Source organism: Parasteatoda tepidariorum, chromosome 3 (assembly GCF_043381705.1).
Source record: "Parasteatoda tepidariorum isolate YZ-2023 chromosome 3, CAS_Ptep_4.0, whole genome shotgun sequence".
NCBI classification, from domain to species: domain Eukaryota; kingdom Metazoa; phylum Arthropoda; class Arachnida; order Araneae; family Theridiidae; genus Parasteatoda; species Parasteatoda tepidariorum.
In genome coordinates this window covers 84,117,276-84,142,875 of record NC_092206.1, presented here as the reverse complement: position 1 = coordinate 84,142,875, position 25,600 = coordinate 84,117,276, and the positions used below count along the sequence as shown (strand labels likewise).

At 29.7% G+C, this 25,600-nt stretch overlaps 1 protein-coding gene across 6 annotated transcripts in view; it reads right to left on the bottom strand.

The window, feature by feature from the left end:
- LOC107440772 (espinas) overlaps window positions 1–25,600 on the bottom strand; it is a 204,909-nt gene that overhangs the window by 10,151 nt on the left and 169,158 nt on the right. For all 6 annotated transcript variants that reach the window (XM_043042432.2, XM_071178918.1, XM_071178917.1 and 3 more), the window contains one exon: window positions 8,219–8,461. In XM_043042432.2, coding sequence (XP_042898366.1) covers window positions 8,219–8,461 — 243 coding nt within the window. The remainder of the gene's footprint in view (window positions 1–8,218; window positions 8,462–25,600) is intronic.

Below are 25,600 nucleotides of genomic sequence, written 5' to 3'. Positions count from 1 at the left end.
ATTCTATTTCGAGTATGCCAAGACCATCAAGCATCAATTCTCTTAAGCGACACATTCTATATTCCTTTACTAAGCTTTCGATTCTTTCACTGTATATTTCTTATTTAACACGAAGACAGTCTCGAAGCCAAATAGAACATAAAACATACTAACTATGCATCGAAGTTGCCAAGTACACAAAATAAAAACATATCACGATTAAAATACACAAACAAAGAATAAATCTAAGCTGCGTAAAACACCTAGACGAGAAATAATTAGATATTTTAACTAACTATGTGCGATACGGCGTTGTATTTAATTAATTTCACGTTAATTAACATTCTAACTTAAGTGGGAGAAGCTTAGCTTGACTTAAACACGCCCTCTTGTTTTTAAACGATCATCTAGCGCTCAGATCATAGGTCACTTGCGTGTTTTGTGATCGTCTTCTTCTCGAGTTGCAAGTACCCAATTCGATTTCTATAATTTCGTTTCTTTCTCTTTATGAATAATAAATCCACAATCAAACAGTTCGCCAACGAGCGTACATTAAAATAGTTGCTTTAATTGCCAACTGTGCCTTAATTGCCATGTTTGTTTCGCTGGGCTGTTGATATCAATATTTTCTCATTTCATTGCCGCTTTATAGAGAGAATATCAATAGCAAAAGAATGATTAATTGGAAAGTGAAAGATAATTATAAATTTCTTATTACCATTTCTCAATTAATTTCCAGTTTCAGAAGTATCATGTTTCTATAATTTTATGCAAATTCAATAGAAATGGTATGGAAATAAGGAATAAGTGGATAATAGTTTGAGAGACTAAATCATTTTATTGACAGGTATCTAAATAACACGCGGTATCATTGCTAGTTGTGTGGGCGCGTTGTGTTGAAAGATAGAGTAGGCAGTGGCAGGAATTATTTTCAAAAAATTATATGAATGGTATGGTTTATGTTGGACACATGATGAATGGAAAGGAGTGGTTTTTAACTTGTTTGTTAAAATGATGCAAAAAAAAGAAAGAAAATAAAGGCGACGCTGCTTTTATAATAAACAATTTTGTTGATAACATTACTCGCAAACTAAGATATAAAAGTTTCTATAAAACGTGCGAATTGTTTATCAACTATATTTTGGGAATTTTGCAACGTGGAGAAAAATCATAGAAATGTATCAAAATTACCCCAGGGCTGTCTACCAACGAAGAGGAATTTTGCAATTATGATGGCTCAATTAACCCAATCAGAAGCTTGTATTTATTGTAAACATATCGCATTTTGCGATATGTAAAAATACAGGCTTTTGATTGGCTTAATTGAACCATCATAATTGCAAAATTTTAGCTAATTCCGCACTAGAAAGACATGGATTTACGAAACATAGATTTTTGGTATTCATACGATAGATTAATGAAGAAGCTAACATAAAACTGAAGGATTTTACACTGTACTGATATTTTGCTCAAAAAAGTTAATTAAAGAAGGAAACCTAAAACAAACTTTCTATTTGATTTGGGGGCCCCCTCTGCCCCGGGCAACTGCCCCGCATGCCCCTGCCTTCATCAGGCTCTGCTAACAGACACGCTTGAAAAACGGGAGAAAACTAATTAAAATAAGACAGTTTTTTTTGTTTGTTTTTTGTACTTGTGCAATTGCTAAAATAAACTTTTGAAGCTTAAATGGACTCGGACATTTAATATTTTCTCAAAAAATAAATAAATAAAAGTAAAAATTAAAAAACAGTACTACATTAACTCTATTGGAACAAGTACCGTTAATGTTAAAGCTGATTACAATAATTTTATTTTTAAGGCATCGTATTTCTATATTTACCTCGTTTTTGTGAGTGTTTGCATAGATAAAATTTTTAACATTAAAATAAGAGTCCCTATGATCGCATTACACTTTTAACTATATATCATTTCGACCAGCAAGAAGACAAAGACTATTGATGTGCCACTTAATTTTAAACTATCTGTTACATAAAAAAAAAATTTTTCATTACCCGATTCTATAAAAAGTAAATATAAGATAAAATAAATTAAACTGTTCAGAAATAATTATAAGATTATATTCGCCAATACAATTTGAGATAATTAAATTACAGATATACAAATAATAATTTTGTTGCCTAACAAATATTGAAAAACAATGTATGATACGATCAGTATCTTAGGTATGAATAGTTGATTACCAAAACATTAAGAGCTTAGGAGAGGATTAAAATTATTTTATTTTTTCGAACGCTATTTATTCAGTTGAAACTTTAAACTGAATAATTCTAAGAGGCTCCAGGAATTATTTTTGCAACATAAAAAAGAACAATAAAAACACTGTTAATGACATTTTGAGTAAAAAATCAGTGCGGTATATAATTAAAAAACGGCGCCAAAAAGTTAAAAAAATTGTAAATAAATAAAAGAATATATGGAAAAGCAATAATTTTTGTAATTCTACATACAGGAGAGGGAAAAGACATTGCAAACCGCCCTGCATATACGCCAACAACCGATTAAAGACTTAACAATTTAACAATAATAATACAAATAAGAATTTTGTATAAGAGATATAGAAAAACAATGTAGCAATACGGTCAGNAGTAGGCAGTGGCAGGAATTATTTTCAAAAAATTATATGAATGGTATGGTTTATGTTGGACACATGATGAATGGAAAGGAGTGGTTTTTAACTTGTTTGTTAAAATGATGCAAAAAAAAGAAAGAAAATAAAGGCGACGCTGCTTTTATAATAAACAATTTTGTTGATAACATTACTTGCAAACTAAGATATAAAAGTTTCTATAAAACGTGCGAATTGTTTATCAACTATATTTTGGGAATTTTGCAACGTGGAGAAAAATCATAGAAATGTATCAAAATTACCCCAGGGCTGTCTACCAACGAAGAGGAATTTTGCAATTATGATGGCTCAATTAAGCCAATCAGAAGCTTGTATTTTTGTAAACATATCGCATTTTGAGATATGTAAAAATACAGGCTTTTGATTGGCTAAATTTGTCCCTCGTAATTGCAAAATTTTAGCTGAATGCTGCACTAGAAAGTCATGGAATTACGAAATATAGATTTTTTGTGTTCATACGATAGATTAATGATACGATAGCTAACATAAAACTGAAAGATTTTACACTGTACTGATATTTTGTTTAAAAAAGTTCATTAAAGAAGGAAACCTAAAACAAACTTTCTATTTGATTTGGGGGCCCTCTCTGCCCGGGGCAACTGCCCCTGCCTTCATCAGGCTCTGCTAACAGACACGCTTGAAAAACGGGAGAAAACTGCACGAAAGACCTTAGCACGAAACTTAGTACCTTATAGCACTTTACCTTATCTTATAGTAGCATATATGATACTTATACGAAAATAATTGAAGCGTCTATCCTTTACATATATAATGTAAATAAAACTTTACATAGTGCTTTTGCACGGATAAGCAACGGAGTTATATTTTTCGGAGAAAGAGCATGGTAAAATTTTTAAACAAATAAATAAATGAACAAAACAATCGCTTGTTTAAATATATTATTTAAAGTACAATTTAAGATAAAACTCATTAAAATAAGACAGTTTTTTTTTGTACTTGCGCAATTGCTAAAATAAACTTTTGAAACTTAAATGGACTCGGACATTTAATATTTTCTCAAAAAATAAATAAATAAAAGTAAAAATTAGAAAACAGTACTACATTAACTCTATTGGAACAAATACCGTTAACGTTATCATAAATTTACATTTAAGGCATCATTTTTCTATATTTACCTCGTTTTTGTAAGTGTTTGCAAAGATAAAATTTTTAACATTAAAATAAAAGTCCTTATGATCGCCTTGCATTTTTAACTTTATCATTTTGACCAGCAAAGGGGACTAAGATTATTGATGTGTCACTTAATTTTAAACTATCTGTTTCATAATTTTTTTTTCGTGACCTGATTCTATAAAAAGTAAATATAAGATAAAATAAACTAAAATGTTCAGAAATGATTATAACATTATATTCGCCAATACAATTCGAGATAATAAATAGCAGACATACAAAAAAAAATTTTGTTGCGTAAAAAATATTGAAAAACAATATATGATATGATCAGTATATATTATCTTAGGTATGAATTGTTGATTACCAAAACGTAACGAGTGAAAAGCTTAGGAGAGAATTAAAATTATTTTATTTTTACGAAAGTCATTTAATCAGGGCAATCAGTTAAGACTTTAAACTGAATAATTCTAAAAGGCTCCAGGAATTATATTTGCAACATGAAAAAGAACAATAAAAACACCGTTAATGACATTTTAAGTAAAAACTCAGTGCGGTATATAATTAAAAACCGGCACCAAAAAGTTAAAAAAATTGTAAATAAATAAAATGATATATGGAAAAGCAATAATTTTTGTAATTCTACATATAGGAGAGGGAAAAAACATTGCAAACCACCCGGCATATATGCCAACAACCGATTAAAGACTTAATAATTTAACAATAATAATACAAATAATAATTTTGTATTAAAGATATTGAAAAACAATGTAACTATACGATCAGCATATATTATCATAAGTATAAATAGTTGATTATCAAAATATTACCGATAAAAAAGCTTAGAGGGAAGTAAAATTATTTCATTTATATTGAGCACTATTGAATCAGGGCTATCAGTTTTAAAACCTTAAATAACTATAAAAAGTTCCACGAACTATCATTGCAAAGTAAAAAAATAAAAGCACTGTCAATGACATTTTAAGTAAAAAAATAAAAATAAAAACCTGCTGCAAAAAGTAAAAAATTTGTAAATAAATAAATGAATTTATGGAAAAGCAATAATTTTCCTACATACCGGAGAAGGACAAAACATTGCAAACCGCCCAGCATAGATGCTAGCAGCCGATTAAAAACTTCCGATTTAAACTGGGTTCAGGGAGAGATCCCTTCTGGTATGATGTCATCCACCCTATCCCGAAAACTCCTGGCAAGATTAATCCTGTCCTGGGATCCATTTTTCACTCTCTCCCCTCTCCTGGAATGCATCATCGCTCCTGGTTTTGACTTTCTCATTGTTTGGACCCCTCTTATCGATTCACACCCCCTCAACCCCTTATAGAAATAATCGATACAAAATAATACTTAACTACATCTGGGGAAAGAAGACAAATACCACTTCCTATGAATATTTTTCCCCCCATGATGCAATGGGATTAAGTTTAATTACCCTTAAGCGTGTGATGGAATGAAATAGTCTGCTGCAATTTGCAGTAGCAGTTGAATTTGTGGGTTTGAACTTAGAGAAGGTTGAAATAATGAAAAAAAGTATTGGATTTTTCCTAATGAGCGAGGAATTTTTAAAAAAAAAGTAATTTAAAGAGGATTTGAAAAACTAGGGATTTTATTTTTCGTTTTCATAGATGAAGATTGTAAAATGGTAGTAACATAAATTTTAGGACTCATTTTAAATAGTAATCAAAAGAAAATACCTTAAAAAATATAGAAAAAGTATTGATATCATTGATACTACGAAATCAAATATCGACAGTATCTTAATAAAATAGGAATACAGCTGTTATCTTAAAGACTTTAAGTATCGTTACTAAATTGAGATTTATGTTTTAGTAAACACTATATGGTTATTTTAGTAGGCAAACAAACTTCCAAAGAAGCTGAATTTATCTTTAGTTTATAAAAGTCAGAATTTAAGTATTTGATAATAATAAGAAAATCACGAAGCAACTATGTTTAATAACCTTAATTTCAATAATTGCAGTATTTATTAAATTTTAATGGATTTCAAACCTCGTTTTAAGTTAATCAGAGACTTAGGGGCCTTAGTTATAATTAACTATTTAATCGCATTTGTCCTAATTTTATCAGAAGACTACCTATATTATATATACCCTACAACTTAAAAATTTATACCCAATAAATTGTCAACAAAAGAAAAAATTTATATGTAGAATGGAATGTATTTATACTGTTACACAATTAAAATTTTATTAATAAAAAAAATTATTGATACCAATAAATACTATCGAAAGGAAGATTTGATTCCAACTGATCCTATCAGACGGATATTACTGTAAAAAGTATCGATACTTTGATACTTTTTCAATGTCACTAATTTTGAGATTAAAAATAAGCCACAATTTTTTTTAGCGAATGAAATTTTTTTATTTCATTAATTTAAATAATTGTTAAAATAGGTCAATCGTTTGCAGCCGCAGATTAATATGCTATGATTCATTCGGATATCACGATTTTAAAAGCAAAAATATAAAATAATACATTCCTTTAAGAATATGAATGCAAGCTTTAAAACTGTTATCTAAAGGTATCATTATATAAAGACAAGAATAAGATAAATAAAAAATAATAAACCAACTTGAATTTAAAGCTATTAAATATATATTAAACTTCTAGAAATTGAGAACAAATTAATCCTAATTAGTACCATTCAAGAAGGGGAAAATGAAAAATTACAAAAGATATAGAAGATAAATAAATAAAAGATAAACAAGTAAATAATTAAACTACGAAAATTTTAGTAGAAATTTTAGTAAAAATCGTTACAATTAAAATAAAAATGAAAATATAAATGTGTGTTTGCAAAACAGTACTTCATCAGGGGACACACTGCCTGCAAACACACAGGAGCCTTTCTGTTGTTAGTGGATTTAACCAAAACTAACAGTGCCCCGAGGCCCCATAATGAAAGACAAAAATAGATAACCTTTACCACAATTGAAAAGCACTACGAAAAGGAATCACAACTAAAAAGTACAAAATTTGAACCAACAAATGAAACGCCTCCTGCAAATCACAATATAAATAAATGTAAGTAAAGTAACAGTTACAGTTAATTAAAGTTATAATAATAAAATATTACTCCGTATCAGTTTACCTCTTATGTATCAAAATTGACTTCGTAAATTGAATTGATTTTATGATTAGACTACGAAAATTTTCTGATAATCTGTCGGAGGTAAAATCAATAGAAAAATTTTAATTAAAATTTTTTCGAAAACTCCTATATGAATATGTCGCAAAACTATTACATTTTTCAAAAATTTTAACTAATAAATATTAGAATTTGAAACTTTTAACTGAAGCTATTAATTAATAATTGCTATATTTAACCAGAAATGCATTTATTAAAATGAACAAATATTAACTTATTATAAGGGTCCAATTTTCCAAGTAGAAACTGATCTTTACAAAATTTGAACTACATCCATATTTATAAGCCTGTTGAATTGGTGTTTACAGAGAAAAAAAAAACTCAGAATGTCAATTCACTAAAAGTATATGCAATTTTTGAGCATTAAATAATAATCTTTATAAGTATCAGCACACGATGGTCACATTTTATGCACCATAACAGCCTGGGCACTTCTCTAAACAAACTGCACAATTAGGCCAAGATTTTCAACATTACGAGTCCCATATCTTTTACATCTCAAACATAATCAATATCTCATCATATTGCTTAACTTATACACGTCATTAGTAGTTAGCACCCATAACTTAAACGCATCATTGCAATTTAGACACTCTTATGTAATACACGTCATTATTAATTAACACTCACACACTATAATTTAACTTCTCTTACCTTTTACACTTCACTATTAACACAAATCACTATTATTTTACACCCCTGTGTCTTACACGTCATTCTAAAGAATTAGTTGTTGGTTAGTTATTCAATTTTCATGTTTTTCATAGTTGTGAAGATTTATTTCATTATTAATCCTCACAGTCAATTGTAAAACAGTAATCCGAATGATTCCACAAGTTACCTAGAACTATATACATATTTCTGTCTTTACGTGATATTTTTACTTAATGTGTTCGATTTTATTTGTTGTCAATTTTTTTCAACTTTTTTTGAGTGCTTCTCACACTATTGTATTGATATATTTCGCTTTGGCTATATTGATACAATATTAGAAAGCACTCTTTTTTGCGGATATAATCGTGTGAGCTGATGAAAAGATTATATCTTCATTTTCCAGATTTTTATAAATTTTTTCCTTTTTCTCGGATTTTTTTCCGGTTTCTCATTATTTTTATTATTCACCCCCCTTTTTTTCAATGCTCTGTAATTTTATATATATATATATATATATATATACATTGCTGGTTATTTATTCAGAACTTATACTTTATACTGCTTGACCATTCTTTTCGGCTATATGAGTTTATGACCAGTGGACAAATGATACTTACATTCCGACACGGTTGAGGGTCAGCAAGCTGTTTGAGTGTGCCTCTTCCCAAAGCTTCTTTCTTTCGCTGTTGAGAAAAAAGTCTCAGTTCTTTCTTTTCATCTTCATGCAGTGAGTTACAGTAACGAACTTCATTGTCGTGTGGCGGTAACTGGTGCAGAAGTTGCTTAATACGGTACTTCTCTCCCACACTGTTCACGTACGGCACTTTGGCCTCAGGTATGCCACTGAAGTATAAATGCACCTAGGGGAGAATGAAAGCACACATTTAAATAACATAATTTATAAACAAGAAATATAACATAAATACACGTCAGATTTGAATAACAATAGAGGTTTGGAAGCACTCTACTGCAGCAACTTCAATTGGTTTTGAAGCAATTTGACTAAGAGATTTCGGGATTTTAGGATAATTTTTAATTTTGGAATTATCAATCAATAATTATGGTCAATCGGGATTCGAACTTCAGATTTTTTTTTCAATATGTCTAGTACAGTTTTCAGGAACAAGTCTTTTTTAAAGCAATTAGAGCATCGATTGCTGAAATAAGTGAGATCAGGCTGCCTTAAGTATCATTATCTTGCTATCTATTAAGTGGAATATACTTATTATGTGTGTTGGCGATATTACCAATAATTTTAAAAAGGAAAATGCAAACCAATACAAAATAAAAATTCAATCGAAATAAGTTTGTAAAAAAATAAAATAAAGGGGATATTAAAATTTAAAAAAATAAATAAAACAGAAAAAACAAAGAAGAAAAAGCGGGAAAATAAAAAGAAAGAAAAGAGATCCTAACACTAAATAGTGATTCACAAATAGTAGAATTTGATACTGATCTAGAATATACGACCAAAAATTACACTTATATCAATGCCGAATCCTTAACTCGAGGTAATAAATAAAATTAATGATGATTACATCAATTAATAACGGCTACTGCAACTTTTATTCGGGGATGATGAGACATTCCAAAGATAGAGTTGCTCAAATCCATCGCCATTTCCAAACAGAAAAAGGTCAAGTCATTTCCACGGGATGAAATTTGTGTTCTAAAGGAGGAAACAAATGGCACTTTTTATCGCCAGAAAGAAATCTTTAATTAAAGTCTTGGTGGCATGGCACACATAAACGTGTCCTTGGGTCTTCCAAAGTATCTAGGGGAGTAGGCTTAGCCTATTTGTTATGCCAACTGTCATTATAAGCTATTTGCTTGGCGATACTAGAGTGGCATTTTTTGATGAAGAATGGGGTAAGTTCCAACAGCTGCAGGAATATTTTAACTCGACTGGTGACAACCGAAGTCGTACGAATTTATAATCTTGTCAGTGAGCATCGTGTTTAGATAGGAAAATGGCGGGATGTCGACTAAAACTGTCATGTAAGTAGTACCGATAGGATTACATGAAGGAGTGTGGGTGTAGAAAAACGTTTTGATTTGTGTGATGAATTAACATGAGTGATGGACAACAGGAACCATAGAATACATTGTATCATAGACAGTGAGTAGCAAAATTACGAATATCTACAATTTTTTTCAGCAGCTATTTCTTAGAATACGCATGCGCAGTCAGAATTTAGGGAAATATTTTAGGTTTTATTCTTTTTATTTTTCATCAAAGTTAAACGTTTGTAACATAATGCGGAATAATGCATCATACTTAACCATACATAATGTGTATTGATAATTTCTTTTCAAAATAAATTAAAGGAAAAAAAACATTTGAACGAAATAATATTTCTTTAAAAAAAATGCTTTAAAATGACAGTGGCTCAGGGGATAGAGCACGATCGCCTTCCAAGGAATTGAGCCAGGTTCAAATCCCTGTGGTGGCTAGTTGATACGAATTCTGCTCCCGGCTCGCAGTAAATACAGAGTTGAAGTAAAATATCCTCAGTGGTAGACGGATTATGGGTTTACCGTCGTGCTAACCGCGGGAGGTTTTTCTTTTCATATAATGCAAATGCGGATTAGTTCCATCTATAAGTCCTCCACAAAGGTTAGTTTGTCACAACGTCCAGAAGTTCCCTTGTCTTCTGAGTTGGGTTCAAAATTACAAGGTTACGGAGTAAAATACTGATAGTTGTAAACTCAGAATTGGGTCAGCTGTTCAACACAGGTAATAAAATGTAAAAAAAAAAAAAATTAAAAAAAATAAACATGCCTTTAATCAGTTATTGTAAATAATACAATTAGTAATTACAGTTTGATATATAGGGAAAGATTTTTTTAATATAAATATAAATAAAATTATTTTTATATATACACATTTACAACATATATATTTCAAGAATATATGGATCTTTATCAAATCACCCCCTTTTTTTTAAAAATATGAACTAAGTTGCACATGTTATTCACTACATTTAAATGTTTCAAAAGTTTTATGTTCTAAATATTAATAAATAAACATCAGTAGAATTCAAATGACAGAACATAGAAGCGACCACAGTTTCTTAACATTAAATTGAACATCCATATTTCAGCGTTATCATTATTATTTTAGACGATGAACACATCACTAAAGGCTCTTGCTTTTTAAATAACAAAATTTTATTTACTTAAACACTAATAATATTAAAATACTTCCACTATATTAAAATACTTCCAAAATTTTCTATTCTAAGATTCACTAAATGAAGTTTATATTATTACATTTAGATGCACCCAAAACTTCACTGATTAAACGTCGCTTTATTTAAAATGAAGTTAAGTATTTCAGCGTTTTCACCGCAAATTAAAACGGCGAACACATTAAATATTATTAAAGGCGAATAGCAAAATGTTATATCTATTTTGATGTCAATTACAATTTTCACCATATCATAATAATTAAAAAATTTCCGTTCTAAAAAAATGATGTTGTAAAGTTAATATTAAAAATATTATAAGTGCCTAAAGTCTTCAATCTTTAAAGAATTATTTAGAATTTAATTAAATAATCTAAAGAATTTAATTTGAGACACTTAAGGACAATATTTACTAACTTAATACTAAAGTTAACTTACTATGTACTTATTAACTTTACTATGCATTTAATAGTAAACTTAATATTACAAAATTTAAAAGGGCTTAAATTACAAACCTGTCACTAATTAAATTGAACTTCCGTATTTCAGCGTTATCACCATAAATTAAAATGACGAATATATAAATTAAACATTACAAAAGCGGATTTACTCTTTGAATAAGCAAAAGCGGACATCACATGTTAAACAGGTATAGCATAAAAAAAATAAATAATTAAAAAAAGGTTAAAGAAAGCTGAACAAAAGCTTTTATTGTTGCCGAGAAACTAAATTGCGGTAAGCCTGATTACCTATGGATCGTTTAATAACGCTCACCTTGAACTTTTAAGATGACCATTGTTTCATACAATGGAGGAACTCACATGGAAGACGCTATAAGATGGATGAAATTATAAGGCTGGGATGTAAATGACATTAAAAGGGGAGGAATTTTCTCAGATTTCTCAGACACACCTGAAGCTTCTTGGATATTAAATATGAATTGATGTTTAAAATCTGATTATTTCAATATTTAGAAAAGGGAATGTAGACGAGGGTAGGTAGGATCGCAAAAGATTCATTTTTAGGAAACTTAGTCATTTATATTAGAAATTATAGCGGTATTAATGTTTGAAAAAAAAAATACCACAGAAAATTTTGCAAAAGAGTAATTGGGTTAATAAGCTTCAAAGTCTTAAACGAATAAAAAAATAAAGTTCAGCTCTAATTATTATTAGCTAGTTATCGGTTTATTAAAACCCAGGAATCTCTCTTTTTTTATCGAACCAATTATGCTTAGTTGTCAACTTAATGGCAAGGGGAAAAAATTGAAGATTTTGGATTCAAATATCGGTTATTAATGTATTATGGTTAGTACATATACATAAAATTTATTCTTTTACAGATGTTATGTCTGTATTGAATTGACGGCTATGCCAATATTCAACACGATAGCCTTTTCTTTTTTCTTTTTATAATCCGACCCAGAAGATAAGGAAAAACTCACCTCCCTCGAGGACTTCTATAGTGAGCACTCAAGAGAAAAACCTCTCACTGTTAGCCAGACAGTAAGAGGACTCTAGCTCATGATTCCTCTAATGGAGCATTCTCACTGCATGCGATTGGGATGCGTGATTAATCATTAATGTGATTCGTGCATGCGCGAGCATTTCGTATTACATGCAGTTAAACAATCACGGGCAATCACATACAATGTGAATGCTGCTTAACATATGAGATATATGAATGTGGTTGTTGCGAGCCAGCAGTAGCATCGAATTGATCACCTTTCGCCAAATTGGCACTTTAAAATAAATTTGCGCGTCCAGTATATTAAAAATCTACCATGTAAATAATTATGGTTGCAGTAGCTTCTTTAACACAATAACGAACAGTATTTGAAGAAAAGTGAAAGCTTACGTTTTTTCGCTTTTTGTTCAAGTCAGGTTTTTGTACAATATGCCAGATAATACAGCTCTTTAAAAAACAAATTATAAGATTTTTCTCACATGGAAACTGCAAGTACAGCAGCTATGAAGTAGATATACTGTAGTAAGTACTTCTTACAAGGAAACTATAACTACTGTAGTACTGATTTCATCGGAAGTTCTGTAATATGTAGTAATATTTCATATCGAACATTGTAAATATGTATGAATTATAAATAAAGGCTATACAAGTTTTTAACAGTAAAGTATGTGACTGAATTTTATCTCTAGTTTTTGCTATTTCACAAGAAAAAAGTTTTAGGGCTATATTAGTGCTACCTGTATAGGCGAAAAATTCGAAATAATCTATTTGTGCGAGAAAATAGGAATCATAAATTAGGAATTCGAATTTCTGCTACAAATACCTCACTACGTCGTAAACTGATTTTGAGGCATTTTTTAATGTCATATTTAATTTTTTTTTAAAAATTACTTTCTGGAGAAATAATTGCAAAATAAAGTTTTAAGGTTCAATAAAAAGAAGAAAAAAAAAGAGTTAAAATGATTCAGCCGTATTAGCATATTACAACTTAGTCCTTTATATGAAATTTAAAAAATAAATAATAATAAACAAAAATTCATTCAAATTTTTTTTTATACTTTTCTGTTAGAAAACATATTATTTTCATGAAAGGGAAAAAAAAAGATCGATGTTAGCAACTACAGATGAGTCTCGCTTGTGTAGGATTTTAATCTCCTCGCCGAAGAATTTTAATCCGTGCAAAACTTTGCGGTCCGCTATTCGGCCTTTACTGCCTAAACAAGAAATTAGTCATTAAAACCCTTTTATCGCAATTAAATAATACATTTTTATACTCAATAACAGCACCAAACATTTGTTTAAAAGTAGTAAAAAAGTTAATGAAAATGTTATCACAAGTCCGAGCCCGCCCGATCCCGAAAACCTTTTTCAATAAACGAGCCCGAGCCGTCTAATAGCGACTTTAATTTTATTCCAAGTTGGGATTTGATTTCGTAAGAAAATTTTAATGATGAGGAAATTAAGTAAACATCATTAATATTTTATTTATGAAAATTTCTTTTTCTTGATTTCCGAATTTGCTGCGCGTTAACTTTCTATACAAATAATGGATACTTTATAATGATTTAGGACACTGCCTTGGAATTTATAAGCATCAAACATGCATCTAATGACAGATCAGAATGTCTTTTCCAGAGGGAGAAATAGGGGGATAATTAGAGTGGGGAGCTAAATTTTGTAATTAGTGCGGTGCAAATTATAGGGTAGGAAAAGTGAATCAAAGACAGCAAGCAAAATCTGTTTTTATCTAATGATTTATATTGCAAGTATATACCTTGCTAAAAATTAATAAGTACGTGGGATATTTTAAAATAGAGAGTAAGTAAGGTTCATTAATATCTATGCATCATATTTTTAAGATGTATCAAAAGAATACTTATTATTTTGTTTTTAATCAGATTTTGGATCTTCATTTCAAGTTATTTTTCCCTTCGAATTCTAAATTACATTTAGATATCATCCTGTTATAGATATCATAGATATATAATACGTATACATAGATATCATCCAGTTATTCCAGTCTTTCTTTCTTTTAAAAATCTTCATATTTAAAAAAGTATTTAAGCATTATGCAGTACTCTTACAGGGACAAGAAAACAATGTTTCCTCAATTGCAGTGTTAAGGAAATAAAATTTTTAATTCGTAGCAAGTATACCCTGCTAAAAATTAATAAGTACGTGGGATATTTTAAAATAGATAGTAAGTAAGGTTCATTAATATCTATGCATCATATTTTTAATATGTATCAAAAGAATACTGATTATTATTTTTTTAAATCAGATTTTGGATCTTCATTTCGAGTTATTTTTCCCCGGAATTCAAAATTACATTTAGATATCATCCTGTTATAGATATCATAGATATATGATACTTATAAATAGATATCATCCAATTATTCCTGTCTTTCGTTTTTAAAAATCTTCATATTTAAGCATTATGTAGTACTCTTACAGGGACAAGAAAACAGTGTTTCCTCAATTGCAGTATTAAGGAAATAAAATTTTGACAAATGTGACGAAGTTGAGCGGTTAGGAAATTTCCATCGTCTTACAACGCAGTTCCTGTAACACGGGAAAGCAGAGTTTCGTAAATTTGATATACATAGATTTGTAGTCGATATGGCTATTTTATTAAAATAACCGGATATATTTTATCAATTCATTGTTAATTTCATAATCTTTTATTTATTTTTATAATCCTTTTAACAAATAACTTTGTTATCGGTTGGCAGATAAATCAATGGAATTAGGAAGTTTAAAAATGCTAAGTTAAAAGCGGTTTGCAGTAAAAAGTTGTAATTTAAGCTTGTTTTAATAATTTAAGTACAATTAAAAAAAGCGGCATCTTAACTATTCAAACAAATGCATAAAAATGTTTAACTAATTTGTATAAAAGAGTCGTTCAAACAAAAACATGCCATTTTAGTTACTTTATCTCTCTGGTAGCTTGACGATCTGCGCGCGAAGTCGAGCTCTTTACGGTTGGACAGTTTAACGAGGACGAGGATACGCGCACCTTCGGTTCCTTCGCAGGGAGTTCAAAATGGACACCCAACCAACCGATCACTGACCGCAGCCAGTGAGGAAACGAAAAGCAAATTTAAAAGCTTTACTTTCAACAACATAATAAAGAACGGCCGGGATAGCCTGGTCGGTAGGGCGCTGGGCCCATGTCCAAGAGGTCGTGGGTTCGATCCTCGCCGGCCGAAGACTCCCCGTGTAGTAAATGGTGACTGATGCACGCTAAATCTGTCGAGTCTCAAATTCCCATAACAAATGAATACGTCTGCAGGTACTGATCCAGGAGTTTCCTTGTCTTCTGGATTGGTTCAAAATTTCAAGGCTACGGAGTTGAACATTAGTTGTCGTAATCCCTATATTGGGTCGGTTGTTCATCAACGGTTATATAATAAAATATAAATCATAATAAAGAATAATTTTATTTTCTGAAAGAATACAGAGTTCTTCAGTTGAAGTTTTTGGCACCTCTTAAGAGGTACGAAATATAAAATAAATACGACGATAATGTAATGTTTTTTTTAAACCATAATATTCTTTTATAAATTTTATACATTTTAAAGGAAAGGCATTTTAAATATATGTTTAACTTTTTTTTTGTTTTTCTGCTGAAGTTTCTTCTGACCTGAGGGCTCTATAAAACGGGACAGTGTATTTTTCGTGACAGTGTTTTCCGTGTTGGAAGAATTAATGTAAATTCTTTATTATTTACCGTTAGCTAAATATAAACCTACTTTTTTTTTTCAAGCGTACGGTAGAATTTTTTACGCGAACACAACTTATTATACACATTATTCAGATTCCAAACAATTAATTTTTAATTTGAAATCGGAAAAAAAAAAGGCAGTTCACTTATGAATGTTAAATAGGGAAAAGAACATTAACTTGTAGAGAAATGGTCATAAATGGATCGTTCAATTTAAGCTTTTTCCTGAAACAGGGCAATAAAATTAAGCACTTAAATTTTTATTCCCGATTTATAAGCAATTTAATGAATATTACGAGCATATGTATTGGACAATCAGACCGAAATGGTAATGTAATCAAATTTTAAAAGCTCGAATAAATTTTTTTTTTCTTCTTTAAGTTGATTAAGGCTATTCCATTTGCAAATGAACTTTTTATAGCTACATGCGAGCCCAAGATGTCTTGCTACAGAACAGTTATGCATTGTAACGAAACAATTGAAGACAGTACTTAGAATACATGCATAACTAGATAAGAATCTAGACTTCCCAGTTCAAATGTAGTTAAAATTTTCGCTTTGTAATTACACAAAACAAAACTCGACGAAAAATACTTGCATAATAAATTGTAAGTTCATGATGAATATTTTTCTTTCTTATGCGGTGTTGTATTCAGTAACATACAAAATCGATATGAAGAATCTAATCATAAAAATTAGAATGTGAATCATTCAAATTACTAGCTAGCGAATCAAAAAAGCTAAAAAACTTGATCGCTAATAAACATCGCTCACAGTGCTGACGTAAAATATCGTCAGCAGTAGACGGATCATGGGTTAGAGTCCCCTTGCTGTTAGGCTAACTTTGGGAGATGTTTCGTGGTTTTCCTCTCCATGTATCGCAAATGTGTTCAGGTAAGTTCTAGTAAATAGTCCTCCACGAAGGCAAATTTCTCTTAACCCCTTCCTTCTCGCTTCCGTGAAAATGACGGGGTGAGATTTCGCCCGCTATTTTTCGCTCCCGTGATATTGACGGGCTGGAGTGTTCAGTAGTAACGCGCCAATAAGAATAAAACTAATTCATTTCTTTTGCCCGGAACACATTTTATTTCTCATTTTACACACCTGATGGCAGTACCAGGATAGTTTCAAAGTAATTGTAGATAGTTAGTTTATTTTAAACTAGTTGCAGCACTAATCAAATACGTAATACAAATACAAAAGCCAAAAAAATAAGCACTTTTTCGACAGTTTTCTTGAAAATTTACCGATCGTTAAGGGGTTAATACTTGATCTAGGAGTTCCCTTGTCTTCGGGATTAGGTTCAAAATTACAATGCTACGGCGTTGAACATCGGTACTAATAAACCCAAAAATGGGTCGGCCATTCAACGATGGTTATTAAATAAAATATTTCTCTCTATATTAACCCCTTGAAATATCATTTTAAAAATCTAAACTGTGCGGAATTATTAATTTCTTGATATAGAAATGATTTTTGATTAGATATAGAAATCTACTCTAGTACTCTTGAATCTATAGTACTCTTGATATAGAAATGATTGCATTGTAAACAACAACTCGCAACGGAATGTTGACACAGATGCCGACTACTCCGGACACGCCAAAAAAATTAAAAGAACGGTAAATAACTGCAAACTAAATTTTGAAAATATTTGACTATTTTTGCTTGCTTTTTTTTTTTAAAAGGTGTAGCATGACATAACTACTATAAAGCGGTGAATTATAATAAGCATATGAATTATTTAGAAATAGTGGTGGATAAAAATCTACTAAATTTAATTTATTAAACTAAGAATCGCAATTGATAAACTACCACTTCAAAATATTTATTCGCTGTCCGGAACAAGTTGGCATCTCTGTGCTGAAGACGTCTGAGACACGTCAATTACTGTTTCGACATACGAAACAAATGACGTCTCCCAGACGTCTTCGTATGTCAAGGGGTTAAAAAATCGTAAGCTTACATCATATTATGGAAGCTCAAATAGTAAACAGTTTTCACCTGTGTTGAATTAAGTTTCTTTTTAAAATATTGTTTAAAACAACATAAAAAAACGTTAGTTTTGCAAAAAAAAAAAGTTAAAGTTAGCTTTTAAATTTTCTACAGCTACTAATTAGTCGGTAAAATCATTTTAAAGACAAACATTTAAGGAAAGGTTTTTTTTTTCTATTTTTTTTAATTGAGCAAGTGATTCCATTTAATTGAGCAAGTGATTTATAAAATCCTTTTAACTATAACTATGTAATTTTAGAATAAAATGAGGTATGAAAAGTTAGTTTTTAAATTTAAAATTGTTTTTCAAAGTTAAAAAAAATAATAAAATAGAATTCTAAGATTTAAGTAAGATATAATTATTAATTATAATTACTTCAGATTACTAAGATATAAGAAGTGGTGTTTGTTAATTTGAAAGAATCGTAGTATATTTAAATAAGGTATTCTTTCTTTCTAAATACAAAGAATTATTACTGGGAAAATAAATCGAAAATTCAATTCTTAACACAATTTTTTTCATGATATCGCACGAAACTACGAATTTTTAACTTATCAGATTATTATTGTAAACAACAAACGATTATAAGTTTTAAAACAACAGTTTAATGAGAAGATTGTACCTTTAGTATTGATTTTAAAACTCTATTACAGCAAATACTCTATTTAATACTCTATTATTTTATACCAAAGCATAAATTTTAAAATTTTTATCTATTGGTTGTATTAAGGGAAAGATAAGGCAAAGCCCTAAAACGGCTTTATTGAGAACTGGTATTAAGTTCTTGATTAACTGTGTCAATAATTTCTTCTTTAATTCAAAGTTTTTAACTGCCAAATCAAATGAATCGAGAAAAAAAACAATTTTTAATAATAAAACAATGAATTTTACAATAAGTTCATTCACGATTAAAAATTTTGCAGAAAACTATTAAATTAAAGGATATTTATTTATTCCGTTCCATATATTAAAAAATTAATTTAAAAATTAAAAAAAATGTCTTTCACATTTACAAACCATTTTCAAAGTAGTTTAAAAAATACTAATAAAATAAGATTCACAATAAGACTCATAATAAGTAATGATTCGTTAATTTTAAGGAATCGTAGTACAACCTCCATTTACTACGATTCATGACCTCCACGACTCCCTGACCTATAACGGGCTGTTGAGGGAATGATTTTATATATATTATAACCATCGTTGAGCAGCCGACCAGATTTCGAGTTTACGACTATCAACGTTCAACTGCGTAGACTTAGAATTTTGAACCCAACTCAGAAGACAAGGGATCTCCTGGATCAAGCCTCTAGCCTTCGAGGAGGATTTTTTGATGGAACTAACCTGCCTTTACGTTACATGGAATGGAAAACCGCGAAACCCCCAACGAGTAGCCTGACAGCAAGGGGTCTCTAAGCCATGATCCGTCTACCACTGAGGATATTTTACGTCAGCACTGTGGTCGGTACGAACCAGGAGCAGAATTCGTTTCAACCAGCTACAGCTGGGATTCAAACCTGGGACCTGTCAGAGGCAAACGCTCTATCCCCTGACTAATACAATTTATCACATCGTTTATTTAAAAATTTTTCTCACAAATGAATTTACCGCCCAGTTTAGTTAGAAGTTATTCGCTAAATTATTATTTCTTTTAAGACGGATTAGAAACCATAGAAATGGAAGCTAATAAACAGCACCAATCATCATTATGTTTCTTAAGATAAATATCATTTAATGGGACAAAAAAAAAAGTGTTCTTTTCAAGTGGAGCTGAAAAAAGGAACAAAAAGAAAATCGGTTCCAATAGCCACTAAGTGTAGGAAATACGCTTCAATGATTTTCTCCTAGCGTTGTATCTTTAAGCGCCTACTCCATCAAACTGGAAGGTGAGCAATTTTTTATTTATTTCTTTTTTCCCAATATAGCCTAGAGTGGTTTAAGGTAAATAGAAAAAGTCTCGCCAATCGCCACGCCTTCGGAATCTTGAAAAATAAAAACATGCTAATTTTCTCTTTCCGGCAACATGGCTTTGGGGGAAAAGAAAAGTAAAGCAGCCGTAAAAATGAAAGGCCCACACAATATCTTTTCTACCAGATGGAATAATAGACCACTGAAAGGTGATATCTGTGTAAAAATTAACTCGTCGCCCCTTCCTGATAAAAATTTATTTTGTTCAATCATACGAGCAAACTTGGCACGATTTAAGTATAAACGGAGCCGCAAAAAACGAAATCTACAATACACATTTTTTTTTTACTACAAGTGAAATAATAAATTATTGAAAGGTGATGTTTGTGTGAAAATATTAAAAATTAGCCGCACTTCCTTTTATCGAAAGTCAAATGAATGACATCTTACGAGTCAAAGATCAGGTACTTATGAATAATAAGTACGCGTATGTATGGGTTATATGAAAAAAAAAAAAAAAAATAGATGCAGATGTAAAAATCAAAAACCTACAATATATATTTTACCCTTAATTGAAATAAACGATTATTGAAAGGTGATGTCTACGTAAAAATATTAAAACTTCCCCCCGCCCCCCTTTGAGAAATTTGCAGAAAAATAATACAATTGTTTTTATTTTTTAATTTTTATTTTTTATAATTTCTTATCTAGTGATGCCTTTAAGTAACACAAATCTGCTGGAAATTTTTTACAAAAATTTACTTGTTTTGAAGGGGGCTTTTATAATTAATTTAACATGACAACGCTGTATTTCTGCTGTTTAATTTTTTCATCATGGTTTATCACATAGATTTGTTAATAAAAAATGATACTTTACACAGAAAATATCGTTTAAAAATTTCCAGTTAAAACTATAAGTAAGGGAGACCTTTTATTTCAAAAAAAAATTTTTTTTTCTGACCGGTAATTTTTTTTAAACATTTTATAAATACAAAAAAAAATCGTATCACTATAAAATGAAAATTTTTTATTTCTAAGAGAAAAGAAAATTTAATATGGGATGGAGAAAAACCTAATTATTTCTTAAAATGTATTTTAAGAAATAATAAATACGTGCCATGAGCCTACAAATACACTCTGTCATATCGCAGTTCATCGAAAACAATCCGGTGAATTGCCGCAAACATTAAAAGTAGAGCCTTGGTGGCTCAGGGGATACAGTGCCTTCCAACGAGGTGATCCGGGTTCAATCCCAGCGATGGCTTTGATAAGAAATCCGCACCTGGCTCACACCGATCACAGTACTAATATAAAATATCTTTAGTGGTAGATGGATCATGGGTTTGAGTCCCCTTGCCGTTAGGATAACAGTGGGAGTTTTTTCTCTCCATGTAACGCAAATGCGGGTTAGTTCCATCAAAAAGTCCTTCAGGAATGCAAATTTCTCCCAATAGCCTTGCTTGCCTTGTCTTCTGAATTGAGTTCAAAATTACAAAGATACGATTATATATATAATATATCAGTAAAAGTAAAACATTTTCGTAACAGCCCATTTTACAGTGCGCAAAATAAAAAGCGGACCACCCAGATTAATTTTTGATCTAATGACCGGATCTTCACTTTCTATGACTCTTAATGGTTCAAGGGGGTGACCTTAAAAATGCTAATTAATTAGTGCAGACGATAATTAGACAGATAAACATACTTTTTCGGAATAACCATAACTTTTTTTCGATGGATTCGGATATGTGACTCTCAAAATATAGGGGTAGCCGCAATCTGAGAAATATGGTCCCAATAGTTTGTCCAGGAGAGTAGTCCTAAGTTTTAACCCCTTAACGTTAATTTTACTTTTTGCGTATTTCGGTATACCTCCAGAATTTTTCAAGCGAATTGAAAATTTTTTGCATACGATTTTAGAATTTAATTAGCCAAAGTTAATTGCAGGAAAAAAAAAGCTTTTAGTAAATATTTATTATTTTATTTAATAATAGTCGAAAAAATTTGAATTGTGAGGTATACCATCATTTTAAAGAATGTAATTTTCATTGGTAAAATACAAAACTTGGGCGAAATTGGTCGGTTTTCCTGAGAAATCTAGTTTTAAATATATGACTTTCTTAAAATTTGATTTCTTAGGAGTTATTCAACTCATTTCGCTTAAATTATGTATATTGCTAAGTAATATTAGACACTTTAAAATGATGTAAAAAATTCTACACCTTGCAATCCAAAATGTTTTCGACTATTATTAAATAAATTAATAAAAAATAATAAATTATTATTTACTAAATTTATATTTTGGGTGAAATTATCTTTGGAGAAATAAATTTTATAATTGTGTGCAAAAATTTTTCAATTCGCTCGACAAATTCTCAAGAATATTACAATTACAAATTCTCGAATACAAATTCTCGAAATACGCAAACATTAAATTAACTTTAATGGGTCAAAACTTTGGACCGCTTTTCTGACCAAACTCTTAGGACCATATTTCCCAGATAGTTACCTCCTATATTTTGGGGCTCTGAAATCCGAATACGTCGAAAAAAAGTTAAAGAGAAATACGTTTTTGTGTTTGATTTCGTAACTTAAAATATCGCTGGCACTCATTCATTGTTAATCTCATTATCCTTATTTTTTTAAGTTTGTTTTTGATATTCCTCTAAACGAATAACTTTATTATCGGTTGAAATGAATAACTTAAAATATCGTCTGCACTCATTCATTTGCATATTTGAGGTCACCCCTTCGAACCTTTAAGATTGTGTGCTAGAATGTGAAAATCTGATCATTATATCAAAAGTTATTTATAGAAATCTGTTGGGTTTTTTTGCTCAGTGTTAATAAATTTTATATTAGAGTTCTTACATTTAAGACTTGTTTCAACTCCACAATCTCAACTCCTGGGTCTCAATAATAGGGAAAGCAGAGCAAAAAGAGCGCTTAGGCTAATTAAAGTTAAATAAAGCTGTCTTCCAAGCTGAGGCTATTTTATTTACCAATGAAACGTGTCAAATAAATGTATAGACGAATTTTTACTTATAAACGTAAAGACTTTCTTACTTGCTTATACTGTTTTTCAATTCTTCCGCAACGCCATTAAATTTGTTTTCGGCTTTAAATTGTATTTTTTACTGTTTCAAATCTGTGCTTGCTTTTAACTTTGAAATTTAGGTATTGTTTCTTTACATTATCCACTTGTGTAATAGACAATTATTATCTAATAATTGAGATTTGCTTATTTTCGATTGTTTTTCTTGAAAAAGTTTATGGAAAATATTAGAATATGGAAGTAAGCTACTGATAATAATCGTTCTTTATTATTTCTAATAAGCGGATTTATAAAGGCATTTACTTAAAAAATAGTATTTTTCCATATGATAAATTATCCAAAAAATAATATTTATTAATGTAATTGAATTTCGAAACAGGATCCAAAAATTAATATCTGGAAATGTGAACAAAAGTATCAAACGGCAAAATGGTCAAACATAAAGACTAGTTTTTGTAATTAAAACTCTCAAAAGAAAAAGAATTAAACCTAAGTTTAATACTTATTTTCTAATTAAAATGCCAAAATTTATAAGCAAAAACACCAAAGAGACTGCCAAAATTAGTCAAAAGCGCCAAAAATCAATAATTGTCTAGACATAAAAATTTACATTTGATAAATTATTCAATAATAATAGTTAAGCAATTTGAATAGGATGCATAACAATACTACGCATCAAATTTACTTTAATCGTTTTCAAATTGCAATATACATAATAAAATATTTAATTAAATGATATAATTACAAAAGCCACTTTTGAAAAGTTCATTTTAATTAAATATTCTACGACTATTACGAGTATAGTAATGATAATAAACAGATAATAAACAAGTTCTGACGGAGAGAAATACCGATGAATATTTTTTGTTTCTTTCATATAAGTTAATTTTATTACGAAACGACTTTTGTTTAGAATTTATTTTTAATCAAAAAGAAACACTTAAAAGTGAAAGTGACAGTTCTTAGCGACGCAATTGTTTCTAAAACTTTTAAGAGATATTCTTGTGATTTCTTCCTAATTGGATTTATGTCAGGAAAACATTCAAGTTTTACATCCTTTCAAGTACTTAAAAATGAAATATTTCATTCGATTTTTTCACTTTTGTGTCAATGTATTATAGCGATTCTGGCAAAATATGTTGTTTTTATTAAAATTTAACTGGATTGAAAATATGTGTTGGTTCGATGTAAACGTGTCTAGATTTATTTAGTATTTGCGTAACAAGGTACTAGGTAATTTTTCTAGTAAAAAGTATTTCGTTAAAAGTCACGTTTACTTTCTTTAATTTGAATAACTTAAAAATATTCTTGCTAAAGTTTGAGTTTTCTTATAGAAAGTGTAAGAAACAAATTATAGGAAAAAAGTACACTTTCAAAAAATGCAAATTATTGTATTATGTTTAAAGTAACTAACACAGAGGTATTGCGTATTAAGAATAAAGAGGTATAAAAAAATTTTCAACCCTCTATAACAATTGCTAATAACAAGAAAATTATATAAGCCAACAATTGACAGTAAGAATATCGTATTTACCGATGGTTAATACCAATGCAGCATGAAAGGGCAAATAAACGTTAAAAATACGTTAGTTCGTCATAAGGTTATGAACTTAACGTTAAAATTACGTCAATTTCACGTGATGATTTTCACCATTGGTTCCTTCGTTAAAATGTTTTTCGTTGAAAGTTGAAAAATATTATGAATTTCCAATTTCTGTAAAGGGTTTAAGGATGAATTAATGCAATGAAAATGAAGAATCTAGTACAAGGTTAACAAGCGAAATCAACTTTGGGCATATAGCCATGTTGTGACGAAGAGAAAAGTTATTAATATTATGATATTTTCGTCGTAGATATAAAAATAGATAAAATGTAAATGCGATACAAATGGATATGTGATGGATGTTAGCGACAGTTAAGTGAAAGGTATATGCCATTTATAAATGAAAAATACAGTATTTGAAGTCCCTTTATAATGGTAATTGAATTATCGTTACTGATATTTTTAATAATACCAGCTACATTCGCAATGGTATAAATCTCTATCGTTAAATAAGCGTTAAAAATACGTTAAGGTTTATAGTAATAGAATGTAAATAATACACGAAATAAACGTAACATTTACGTTAATAATTGGCTATGAAATCCCGATGGTAAAAATAAGCGTTAAAAAACGAGAATATTCATGGTGAAAAAAACTGATCTTATAAAACTGAAAATAATCGTTAATAACTTGGTTAAAATGGCGTAAAAAATACGTTAAAAAAGAAACCAATTTGGTTAAAATTACGTCAAATATTGGTTAAAAAATTCCTTCTGGTCAAAATAAGGGTAAAAATTAGTAATATTTTAGGCAAAAAGCAACCAAATTTTAACGTTTATTTAACAGATTTGAAACTACCATTTGGAAACCAATAAAAACATTAAGTAACGTAACGTAAGATAGAAACGTTAAAATTCCCGAAGTCTTATGGCATTTTAGGGTCATTTTCACATAAGTTTTACTTTTCTCTGCTGCATGGGTAATTACATATATGGCAACGTTACTTTTAAAAAGTAACGAGTAAAAGTACAAGTATTTTTAAAAAAAGTAACGAGTAAAAAGTAAAAAGTTCTTATTTTAAAAAGTAACGAGTAAAAAGTACAAGTAAAAGTACAAGT